Source organism: Acanthisitta chloris, unplaced genomic scaffold (assembly GCF_000695815.1).
Source record: "Acanthisitta chloris isolate BGI_N310 unplaced genomic scaffold, ASM69581v1 scaffold32973, whole genome shotgun sequence".
Lineage (NCBI taxonomy): Eukaryota > Metazoa > Chordata > Aves > Passeriformes > Acanthisittidae > Acanthisitta > Acanthisitta chloris.
The window spans coordinates 12,160-23,969 of record NW_008666018.1 but is presented as its reverse complement, the minus strand read 5'-3'; the positions used below and the strand labels follow the sequence as shown (position 1 = coordinate 23,969).

At 41.4% G+C, this 11,810-nt stretch overlaps 1 protein-coding gene across 1 annotated transcript; it reads right to left on the bottom strand.

The window, feature by feature from the left end:
• Window positions 1-1,440: 1,440 nt before the first annotated feature.
• On the bottom strand, window positions 1,441-11,178 carry BEND6 (BEN domain containing 6). The gene is made up of 6 exons (XM_009071955.1): window positions 11,059-11,178; window positions 9,901-10,078; window positions 8,872-9,089; window positions 7,098-7,290; window positions 5,107-5,245; window positions 1,441-1,708 (listed from the first exon to the last, which is right to left on the bottom strand). Exons 1-6 carry the CDS (start codon window positions 11,176-11,178, stop codon window positions 1,441-1,443), a joined length of 1,116 nt encoding a protein of 371 aa, XP_009070203.1.
• Between the last annotated feature and the right edge of the window lie 632 nt (window positions 11,179-11,810).

Genomic DNA, 11,810 nt, shown 5'->3' with positions numbered 1-11,810 from the left:
TTAGTGCATTGTTCTAGAACAGTTAGATTTGCAGCACTTCCCTTTAGAGACATTTGGCTAATCACCTTATCTTCAGATTTTTTTCTTGGTGTTCACCCTGATATTATTTCTAATTTATTTCTGTAACTCAGATCTCCTGAATGTTGTTTTCCTGTTTTCATCTTGATTCCTTAGTTTGTCTTGCTTGTCATGTTTGAAATAGACTCAGCTATTAGTACTCTCTGTTCTGGGAGAAGTACACACAAACAGGAAAGCTATAATCCAAGTGTTCTCTCCTTCCTATGCTATCAGTACACTGTAAACCTGAAATCAGTCAGCAAGGGAAAAAAAAATGTATCTTGCCTCCTCCTCCTCCTCTGGCAATTATAAGGGGTGTGTGACTGCCAGCTGGGACAAGTGGTGTCAGATCTCAACAGAAACTGCCCAGTTACTGAGATTTTTCTGGTCCCAGTCCCACGAGGAATGCACTGCCTGTCCACCCTCTCTCTGTGCCAGTGGAAGCACCCCAAAATCAAAACACAGGGAGTAGAAGTTGGCAACTCTGCCCTTGGCTAGTTGCTTCTAATGAAGTGTCCTCCATTTCCCAACTGGAGGGATCAGGCAGCTCTATCCTATGGACCTGATGTTCAGGATATAGAAGAGATTGAGAGCTGCCAAACCAGCAGAAGCCTTGTAAAGGAAGCCACAGCCTCCACAACCAAACAGGCTATCCTGGAGGCCTCTTCCCTGAGCTAGAAGGGAATTTGGCTTCTTCCTCTGCCTTTCCAACTTTCAGAGGTTAAAAATGAGCTGTTTCTTTGCTGTGGATGCCTTGAGAGTTGCATTTTCATTGCCCTATGAATGTTTTCTTCTTCCCACATTAATAGCATCCTTAAATATCTATTTTATTTCTTCTCTGCTCACATGGCCCTGTGCTTTCTAGCCCTATGCCTTCTAGCCCTGTGCTGGCCACAGTCTTCCTTTCACTAGGAGGTTTTTCTATTCTCTTTTCATACCACCATATCTTTTTTTTTTTTTTTTGGCATTAATATGCAATAGCTTCCTCTGATCAGTTAAGCAGTTTTCCCTCAGCTGCCAAGGTGAAAGCAAAGGGATTAAGGTTCCTCATATATATTCTTTTGGTATTACTTTATATAATGTTTTCTTCTAACTAAGGGGAACTCTACTCGTATTCTTCAGAACAGGTTTATATTTTTTAATTACTGCATAACATGCATATATCTAATAATATCTTAAATCCAAAGATATTAATATGCCTTTTTTTTTCTTTCTAGACTGTGGGATTTTAATTTATTTGAGAAACAAAGTTCTCAGGCTTTTGTCTCTGTCCTTTGTTGAACAGTACCATATATCTAGTACCATCTGTATATGATTTCTTTTTTATTTTACACTACTTCTTATTGTCTGTCGAGAATGTGAACGGGTATGAAATACCTTCTGTTATTCCTTGTCTGAATTCCTGAGATCCTGTCTGCAGCCCTGGTTGGGAGAGGGTGCTGGTGAGCTGCTGGTGAGCTGAGACTCCACCTTAGAAGAACTGGGCTTGAGACACTCCTGCTGACCTTCTGGGCTGGGAGGTGAGGGAGTCAGGCAGCTGTCACTTTGCTGTAGTTGTGCATTAGCAGCTGGTGAATCATCATCCTGCTGGTCTTGTGTACTGGGAGGAACAGCCGAAGAGATGATGCCCTGAGAAGCAGCTGTTGAACCACTGTGGAGACAATTTATAACTGAGGGATTAACATTTCATGTGCAATTGCTACTGTTAGAACCATAGAATCATCAAGGTTGGAGGAGACCTCTAAGATCATCAAGTCCAACCATTAACCTGTCACTGCTGGAACCACTAAACCCTAAACCAGATCCTCCAGCACCAAATCCAGACACTTCCAGGGATGGTGACTCCACCACCTCCCTGGGCAATATTCCAGTGCCTGAACACCCTAACAGGGAAAAAAATTTCCTAACATCTAATCTGAATTTCTGCTCTTAGTTTCCAAGACACAGAGTTTGTTTATTAGTGAGTTAAATAGTTTTCTTCGTTGATACATTCCCCTTTTCCTTGTTTCACCTCAGCCTTACGGATCTGAGATGGTGACTTGTCTGTTTTGTTGGATTTGACTCCAGATTCCTTTGTGTGAATCATAAATGTATTCTGAGGAAAGATGGAGGAGGTGGGCAAGGAAGAAGCAGCAGTAAGGGAGGAGATGAAAACTGCAGTATCACCAGTTTTAGAAGTTAGTAACTTGTGTGTACAAGCTGTTACTAAAGGCACTGCACAAACAGAATTTTCTCTTGACCCCTCTCTGTGCTTCATTGCTGGGAAGTGAACTGAAGGAGCAACAGAGAGATTATGAGCTCTTAGTTTTCTCACAGAGAGTATGTGTCATCTGGGTTAAAGGAATCGCCACTGTTATCTTGATTACTTACACGTTGCTGAAATGCTTTTACAGTGAGGAAATCCATAATAGATGTAAAATGAATCCATTATAACTGCATTCTAATAAGCCAGAGAGACTATGCAGGCAATATCTGCATTGGTTTCAGTGAATGTTGGGCTGATTTTACATAAGCACTGAGCAGTAACAGACAGAAAGACATTTTGAAAGTATCAAGTTTAAACTGAAAGGTCTATAGGCAGGATTAAAAACCAACCCAGAATTGTTACAATACTAGCTCAGGATCCTCCTGCCAAGGCTTCAGGAATACTGTGTACACAAGAAGAATCAGGAATTAGTAAAATTTATGGATCCAGCTGATTAAGATAAAGCTTTTAAATTGAAAATATTTAATACTTTCAAAGAAGGCAAAGCGTGTGTTTCTGTGCTGGTTTTTTTCCTGTCTGTGTCAAGGACAAGGAAAAATACTACAGTGAATCATTGCACACTGTATGTTGCAAACACAGTGGATCTTTGTTATACAAAGTCTTCTCATCTCAAGGAGAAAAGTATAGTAAACTATATTTGAGCCAGGCTGGTTCATTTGTTTTTTGTTTCCAAAGGGGAAAACCTGTGGATGTGGATTCTTTCAACAGATATTCTCAGTGTGTTTCTCAGGTAGTAATTCATAGACCACTACTGGTCCATGGAGTACTACCAGGTGGATTAGAGAGGAATTGTAGTTAAACAAAGCACTGCTGCTTTTCAAACAATTTTGTTGTGACATAGTCAAATGTCCTGGGGTGGTTTTGTTTGCTGTTCTTGAGTTTTTGTTGTTGGGGTTCTTTTCATTATGAAGTGTCTTACAGTTGCTAATATGGTTTTGCAAAACATGTGTGAGATAACTGAACCAGAAGGAAGTAAATTGTTAGTTCATATGCAAAGTGTAAGAAGGGACAAGTTTGTTTTCCCTGTCTCCCTGATTTTAATCTCTTGCCCTGTACCTTGTTCATCTCTTATCCTGTTCCTGAGGAGAGGCTGTGAGAGCTGGGACTGTTCATCTACAGCTTGTTGGTTGAAATGTTTTCCCTGTGAGGGTGTTGAGGCACTGCGATATTGCCCAGGGAGGTGGTGCAGTCACCATCCCTGGAGGTGTTTAAGAGGCATCTGGATGTGGCACTGGAGGATCTGGTTTAGGGTTTAGTGGTTCCAGCAGTGACAGGTTAATGGTTGGACTCAATGATCTTAGAGGTCTCCTCCAACCTTGATGATTCTATGATTTCAAGTAGGTTCAAGCAGATCTTATCTACGTGCATGAATGTCTCATGGGAGAGTGTAAAGAAGATGGAACCTCTTCTCAGTGGTGCCCAGTGGCAGAACCAGAGACAATGGGCAGAAATGGAAGCACAGGAGGTCCTGTCTGAACATCAGGAAACTGCGAGTGTGACCGAGCACTGGCACAGGGCATGGGAGAGTGTAAAGAAGATGGAACCTCTTCTCAGTGGTGCCCAGTGGCAGAACCAGAGACAATGGGCAGAAATGGAAGCACAGGAGGTCCTGTCTGAACATCAGGAAACTGCGAGTGTGACCGAGCACTGGCACAGGGTGTCCAGAGAGGTGGTGGAGTCTCCATCTTTGGAGATACTCAACCAAACTGTACATGACTGAGCATCCTGGCCTAGGTGATCCTGCTTTGAGCAGCAAGGGTTGGACTAGCCAACCTACAGTGGTCCCTCCCAACCTCAGCCATTCTGTGGTATGTACATTTGGTATATGCAGGAATAGTACTGTGCAAATGGCTGAGTACACTGACAATAAGGATGAGTTCCCCAATTTTTGTTTTGTTCACAAGGTAAGAATGGCTGTAATAAATAAGGAGGTTAATTAACAATTCCTCTGTCCCAATGGTTTAGACTCTTCTGGTAGTAACAGATTACTAATTTAGCTCTCACAGAATCAGTTAGGTTGGAAGGGACCACGAAGGGTCATCTGGTCCAACCTCCCAACTCCAGCAGGGCCAGCCCAGAGCTCATGGCTCAGGGTTGTGTCCAGATGGTTCTGGAATATCTGCAGTGAGGAGAATCCACGACCTCTCTGGGTTCAGTGCTCAGTGACTGCAGGAAAGAAGTTCTTCCTCATATTCAGATGGAACTTCCTGGGCAATCAGTTTTTGCTGTTTCCTCTTGTTTTATTGGTTTCCCCCACTGCGCAGAGTCTGATCATCCTCTTGGCACTTCAGTTCATGGACTTGAATCCATTAATGAGGTTCCTCTCAGTCATCTCTTCTCAAGACTGAACAGCCCCAACTCCCTCAGCCTTTCCTCATCACTGAGGTGCTCCAGTCCCTAAAGTACTCTCCTCTCCTACAGTACTTTTATCAGTAGGTACAAAGGAGCTGTGATTATCTTCACTTGTGGGTTAATTGGGGCACAACAAGTGACATGAAAATGAATCCAGACTAGTCTCTGGAGTGCCAGAGAATAGTAAAAAAAGCAAATAATGCCAAATCTAAAATGGACACACTGAGCAAAGCAACTCCAAGTGTTTACTTCTGTATTCTATGCATGTATTTAATAGTCATGTCCTGCTTGTCTAGAATCAATTACCTACTTGGTAATGCATATATGAATATATATCTTCATGGCAGTTTTAAGATTGCTTTTAGAATTTTTTTATACGGAGTAATATATGAAATTACACATGGTAGGCTACTTTTTTTTTTAACACTTACCAAAAGCTATGTTTCTGAAAAGCACCTGAGTTAAGATCTTTGCTTAAAATTGGCTTCTTGGTGCAATTGTTCAGTTTCTGTCCCATCATTCGCCTAATTAAAGCATCATCTGTGTTTGGAAACAACTGTTTGGTGATTCCTGCAAAATAAAGAGGAGATATATACATGAGGCCTCCAAATCAGGGAAACAAGAGATGGGAGATCTAAAATACATTTCTTGCATCTATTAAATTTCCAGCTACTTCAGCTTCAGCTTTAGTTACTTCAGTGCCTGTACAAACTCCTTCACGGATTTTGCACATGCCAGCTCTTGCTTTCTCTGTGCCTTCCATATTGCTGTGCCTACTCTTGGCAGACTCAAAGGGAACTCCAGGGCCACAAGAGCTTCCTGCAGTGAGTGATTTGCATTTGGTAACCCTCTGTCCCTTTGTTCAGTTCTTGGTCAGAGTCCTTTTCCTATCCTTGTCAGTCCTCCTGCCTCTGAATAGTACTTTTTTTCCCCATTAATTTTCATTTGCAGATGATACCTCTTTTGCTAAAAATTTCCCTTCTGTCTTGCTTGGCTGAATTTATTGAAGGTAATACTAACAGGACTCAAGATGAAGGATGCTATTCCTGTTCCTCTCTTCTCCATCATCTTCCCTCCCCTTGATTTCCTTGCCCTTTCATTTAATTTTATTTTGAACTCCTACAGTTTCCATCTTCTTTAAATAATTGGATCTACTAACTCATTTTCTACAGTCCTAGAACTCCCAGGCTGCCTTCTAGTTTTCCTCTTTCTCTTGTGATATGTTGTCACATTTCTGCTTGAATTCCAGAGTGTTCTCTTCTACCTTAACAGATTTTCTTTGATTTCTCTCTAGGTGAATTCTCCTCAGCATGCTGTATTCCATGTCCTGATTATCTTTTCTGCTTCCCTTTTCACTTTTGCCTAGAGCCTTCCCCAGAATCCATCTTTAGAAAAGTCACTAGGAGCATTTAGAATCGTGAAATCACTTAGGTTAGAAAAGACCATCAAGACCTTTGAGTCCAACCATTCTCATCCCGTAAAATCTTTTTCATTTTCCTCATACGTCATCCTGAAATTGTCTTGTCTTGCTGCCTCTGAAGATATTTTCACCATCTTACACAGTCTTTCCCTTTCTCTCTCTTGACTTTGGGCCTTTTCCTGTAGCCAGGTTTAAAGAAAAGAAGGTTTTGCAACTGATAACTTTTGAAATCACTGGCCAACTTCAACAGAACTGGTTTTGCAACTGATAACTTTTGAAATCGCTGGCCAACTTCAACAAAACCGGACCAATGTACAGGAAGTGGAGCTAAGCTGGGAAGGGAACTGAGAAAACTGGGGAAGTCCAAGGGAATAGCAATGGGGGAGGGATTATAGTACAGGAATTTTAGCTATGTTGTTTGAGTATGAAGCTGTAGGTGTGAATCCAGTAGAAATCAGGTTCAAGTGCTCACAAAACACTGTTTTCTTTAAAGCTGCTACTTCCACCTGAAATTATTCTCTGTCCTATGCACCAAATATTTTCTGCCTGAAACCCCAGCATAGAACAAATTTTGTTTGCTTCTCTGATCACTGTTCCTGTCTTCTGTACTTATTGTCTCATTTCGCCTCTAGCTCTATTTAAAATGTCAGAACTCATAACATTCACTAACTTCAGAACACAGCAAGCATCATTTTCAATTGGATCCAAGCGTGTCCTCTTTTTGCCTTCCCTTATCTGTTGTCATCATGCTCCAAGTTTGCCTGTTGTAGATTAACCTTTCAAAGGCTAAAAACAGTGATAATATCACCGTGCTCGAGTAGGCACTTAAACATACCCCACAAAACTCACACAATAGAAATACTCCTTAGCATTTCATTGGTAGTATTTGCAACAGATGGTTTGAAAAAGAACATAGACCAGCTGTTAAGTGTTACAGCCCCTCCCTCAGAGAGAGCCCTCTGGAAGTCAGTGCCACCTGGAGTAATGTTAACAAGTCATCACCTATGATTTCCTGGACTTCATTCTGATTCATGGCTGGTTTTGCCGCTTTGTCCTTTGAAGAGGAGGACTTTGCACCTGTCAGGCTGTGTGTAGCCATGTATTCATGTGTATAAAGTGCTTGCATCAAGTCATTTATAAATTTCTGAGGTTTGCTCTTGTTGCAAAGTGCAATCTGCCACTTTTCGATCTTGAACTGGAAGACAAAATTGAGCAGAGGTATAAGAATTGCAGTTTTCTAGGAATATCACATAGGATTGCTGCTGCAATATATCTTTAATTTTCTATTTTAAACCACAGTTTCAAACTGTGTGCTTGAGATCAACACCAAACTTGCATACCACCCTGTGTGAGGAACTGTACACACAGCTTGATTCTTTGTCAGAAGCAAGTGTGGGGCAGATTAAGGATCACATCCATCCTAGCAAACCCTGCACCAGATCATCCTTATTACTCAGGAGTGGGGACAGGACATGCTCAGACATATTGAAATCCTTCTGCTTGCACTCCATGCAGGCTGGCTGTGCTTCAGTTCTGGCATGGTTTCTCTACAGCCTCTGTAGCATGGCACTGTGCCCAAGCTAATATTCCTGCAGACATGCCCTAAGAGCTGTGACATCTGGTCCTGGACTTTGAGAGTGACGTCTACACACAGCAGTGCTACAGCCTAAGAATTTGAACTCTCCTAATAGGCAGTTTTGAGCTACCTTTATTAAGCAAGGCAAAATGCTTAGAAAAATTAGGTCTTCTCATTTCTTTGGAGATGTTAGGTCAAATTTTGTGTACTGCAATATTCAGTCAAAATATCATAGCTTAATAATTCCTAGAAACAGAGAATCATAGAATCATCAAGGTTAGAGGAGACCTTTAAGATCATCGAGTCCAACCATTAACCTGTCACTGCTGGAACCCCTCAACCCTCAACCAGATCCTCCAGTGCCAGATCCAGACACCTCTGAAACACCTCCAGGGATGGTGACTCCACTACCTCCCTGGGCAATTCCCTATTCCAGTGCTTGAACACCCTAACAAGGAAAACATTTGTCCTAACATCTAATTTGAATCTCAATCTCTTAACAGACTTCTTAATAGACTTCTTTGTTTTAGCACCCCATGACAACACCCGAGGATGATTTGCCTGGATTAGCATGACTCAGTGCATAAGAATGTTTATGTAAATTGTGAGTAAAGAAGCTAAAATTATTCTTTTGGTTGCATCTTTATTTTTTCCATGTACAGACTGTGCCTCATATTTCTCAATTATGTTCTGTTATAATTACAGAGAATAGGAGAACTTACTTACTCTGTATCCATGTATTTCTACTTAACTGCTGGAAAGTGTCTGGGACAGGAGCAGAAACACATCTGTCTCCACATACAAATCAACGGTTTAAACAGACTGCTGATATTTTCCTTCGATCATCTCTGAAACACTACCACTCCCCTTGACATCCAAACCTTTAGGCTGGAAGTTATCCCTGGCTCTTGGTATTTTCTTCATGCATCCACATTCTGCCCTTAGCCACAGATGTGCAAGGCCACTGAATTCAAAGCCACTTTGAGAGTGCAGAGGATGAAAGTGGGGCAGACTAGGGACCTAACTGCTTTCATAGAAAGAACCTTCTGCACAAAAGGAGCTCATTAGTCACATCATCACCAGCAGGATGACAGAATGATTTTTACAGATGCTTATTTGTTATATTTGTTATACTGTAACAGTAAAGTTTGTACTGTACAAAGCTTTCAGTTTTATGCTTGAGATTGTCTTTTAACTGACCTGTTTTTCAGCCTGTTGCTCCTCATCTTCCACATTCAATGTTACTGGTGAGCTGGAGTTGCTGTGCACAGCTGCATAGGAGTCTGCTGAGGGATTGTGAGGAGCCTTCCAAACAGCATGTGGGTGCAGAGTGGGCATAGACGATGTCACTCCCCCTTTGAGCAGTGCTTCAGCCATCCCTATCAGTTCCTCGAAATGAGTGACTGCCTGGGGCAACACTGAGAGCAGATGAAAGGGGAGGGGTAAAATAGTAATAGAAGATTTCAGACTCTAATTACATACACGTGTTTGGTTTTTTTTTTGCAATTAGCTTCCCGTCATAATGTGAAATACTCAAAGTAGTCAGCAAAGATGCTTCCACATACATTTTTTCTGTTCACTCAAATGCTCTCCTGTCATTCTGCTGTCCCCACCCACGAAGACCTGGCTTCAGTTTCTAGAATAGAATCATAAAATTTTAGGGGTTGGAATGGACCTTAGAGATCATCTAGTCCTAACCCTCTACCCTGGGCAGGGACACCTCCCACCAGAGCAGGTTGCTCAAGGCTCATCCAACCTGGCTGTGAACACTGCCAGGGTTGGGGCAGCCACAGCCTCCCTGGGCAACCTGGGACAGTGTCTCACCACCCTCACCGGAAAAGTATTTTTCTAATATCTAAAATTTCCCCTCCTTCAATTTGTACCCATTGCTCCTTGTCCTGTCACTGCAGCTCCAGTTGGATTGGTCAGTGGAGGGTTTGAGCTTAGCCAGTGGCTGTACACAGCATTCAGAAAGGTTCTCTTGGGAACAACTGACAGGATTTAGACAGATTTTTCCACACCTAACTCGATGACTGCATGGCCTCTGAGCAAGACAGTAAGTGCTGCTGGAATTAAATGTTGCCATGTATCAAAGACTTTGATGCTACCAGCAGGCCTTGAATGTGTCAGGTGCTTAAGCATCCATAATTGCCATCCAAATGGCCTCTTATAAATCAGCTTTTCCTGACCTTCAGGCTTTCCTCTTCATCAAAATACTCCTGACTTTACCTTGAAGCATCACCAGGGATTGCCTGAGGCGGCAGTTTTCTCTCATGGTGTCTGTCAGCTTCCTCTTGAGGCTTTTGATTTTGGCACACAGTTCTACCTTGGACAGTTGAAATAAAGGCTCCTCATCATCACTGCTACTTTCACTGTACAGAAAGTTGTTCCCTGGATATGGTTCTCTCTGAAAAAAAAAGAATCCCAAAACAACATGCTATCTAGAGCAACAACCATATACAATAAAAACATTGAAACTAACATTAAAATATGTGGCTACATCTAAACATTCTCTGGTATAAAGAAATGGTATAAACAGATTCAGTGCATTTTAATGGAAGTTGTTACTGAACATAGCTATTACTATTCCTATAAAAATGAAAAAGGAAAGGTCAGTGTAATATGTAACTGTTATGTATCTTTGCCTCTGTTCTCCATCACTAATTTTCCAAGGCTTTTAGTACTGCTAACTTCACTAAAACAAAAATCTTATGCCCTGCTCAACGAATACATTTCACTTTGCTTTTTCTCAATACATTTAAATGGCTGAAGAGGGATGTTTACCTGTTTGTTAATTAAAGATGTTTCAAGATGACTCAGGATGTTGGCAGGAGCAGATGCCTGCAATGATTTCTTTCTTTTTATATGTTTCATCATCTTCCCCTGTAAACAAGTGCATAATAGTGCCTTTGTGTTCCTCTGAAGCCTTTTATTACAGTATCTCATAGTATACCATAAACTTCTATTCACTGTGCACTTGACATTCATGGTTAGTAGTTTTAAAACACAGGTTTGTAACTTTTTGTTAAGTTTTATGTTTTTCTTCCCTATATTTCATCAGATCTCAGGACAAGGCACAGCTCAGAAAACCTGGTGCCTTCCCTTTTTTATTCACTGGTCAGATTTCTGTCTTGTGGGAGGAAATGTAATGGAGCTATAGAGCATCCAAGTCTTGAATAACACTCTTTAAACAGCAAAGGACAAAATCTATTGGCCTAATAAATGACTCTGACAGGTCATGGTGCTGAGGTACCATGTGCAGAATTCCTCTATTCCTGCCTGTACTATCCATGTTTTGTGTATTATATTGTGAAGAGTCAATAGTTACAGACTATTTTATTTCTTTATGGGCCTAACAATGTCAGGCACATAAAGACAGAAACTCACCTGTTCTTTATCCAGGTCACTGTCCTCACTTTCTGAGAATATCATTTCTATCCTCTTCCTCTTGCCTTTTCCAAGCACTTGTATCTTGGTAATTTCATCTGCTCGTAATATCTTTTGCATCATTTCCACCAGCTCTTGGGGGTCATCTGAAGTGAGGGAAAAAACCCCAAAACCAAGGCCAAAAGCACAGACAGCTGGATTACAATACCTTACAACTGGATTTCATGTCAGACAAATACTCTGGAACTGCACTTACCACTCATGTACACGACTTTCACCAGATGCTTTTCTGTCTTTCTTTCTCCCACAGGCCAGTTTACTAGCACGTGCTCATTTGGTTTCAGAAGTCTTTCTAGCTCATTGTCATTACTGGGCAGGTCCTGTATCCATGAAGTCTCACCAATTTGCAGCGAATTATCGTTTACAAAATCAAATAGTGTGAATTTTTTCATTGTGAAATGGTTTTGTGGTCACACAGACACTGCCTGCAGGATGTAATAGGAAAAATAACAGTTACTGTGTCATGCCATGGGAGTGTTACAAGAATGCTTTAAAAAGCCCCAAACAACTCTCCTTTCCCTGGATACTGTTAATTACCTTGTATGAAAACATCCTGACTAAGAAAGTGAAAACTAGCCAAGTAGTGAGTTAGATCTCCCCTGAAGGATGGGAGATGCTCTGCTCAATACCTCAACTTCAGGCAGTTGCCTCCAAAACTATGCACAGAAAACAGTGTTCACTCCATATTACTA

Coding starts and splice junctions, on each gene's coding strand:
- BEND6 (XM_009071955.1), bottom strand. CDS start 11,178: ATGCAAAAGATATTACGAGCAGATGAAATTACCAAGATACAAGTGCTT. Junction 7,291..8,871: donor AGCAACAGGCTGAAAAACAG/GTCAGTTAAAAG, acceptor TTTGTCTTCCAG/TTCAAGATCGAAAAGTGGCA. Junction 1,709..5,106: donor TTTCAGAAACATAGCTTTTG/GTAAGTGTTAAA, acceptor TTGTCTCCACAG/TGGTTCAACAGCTGCTTCTC.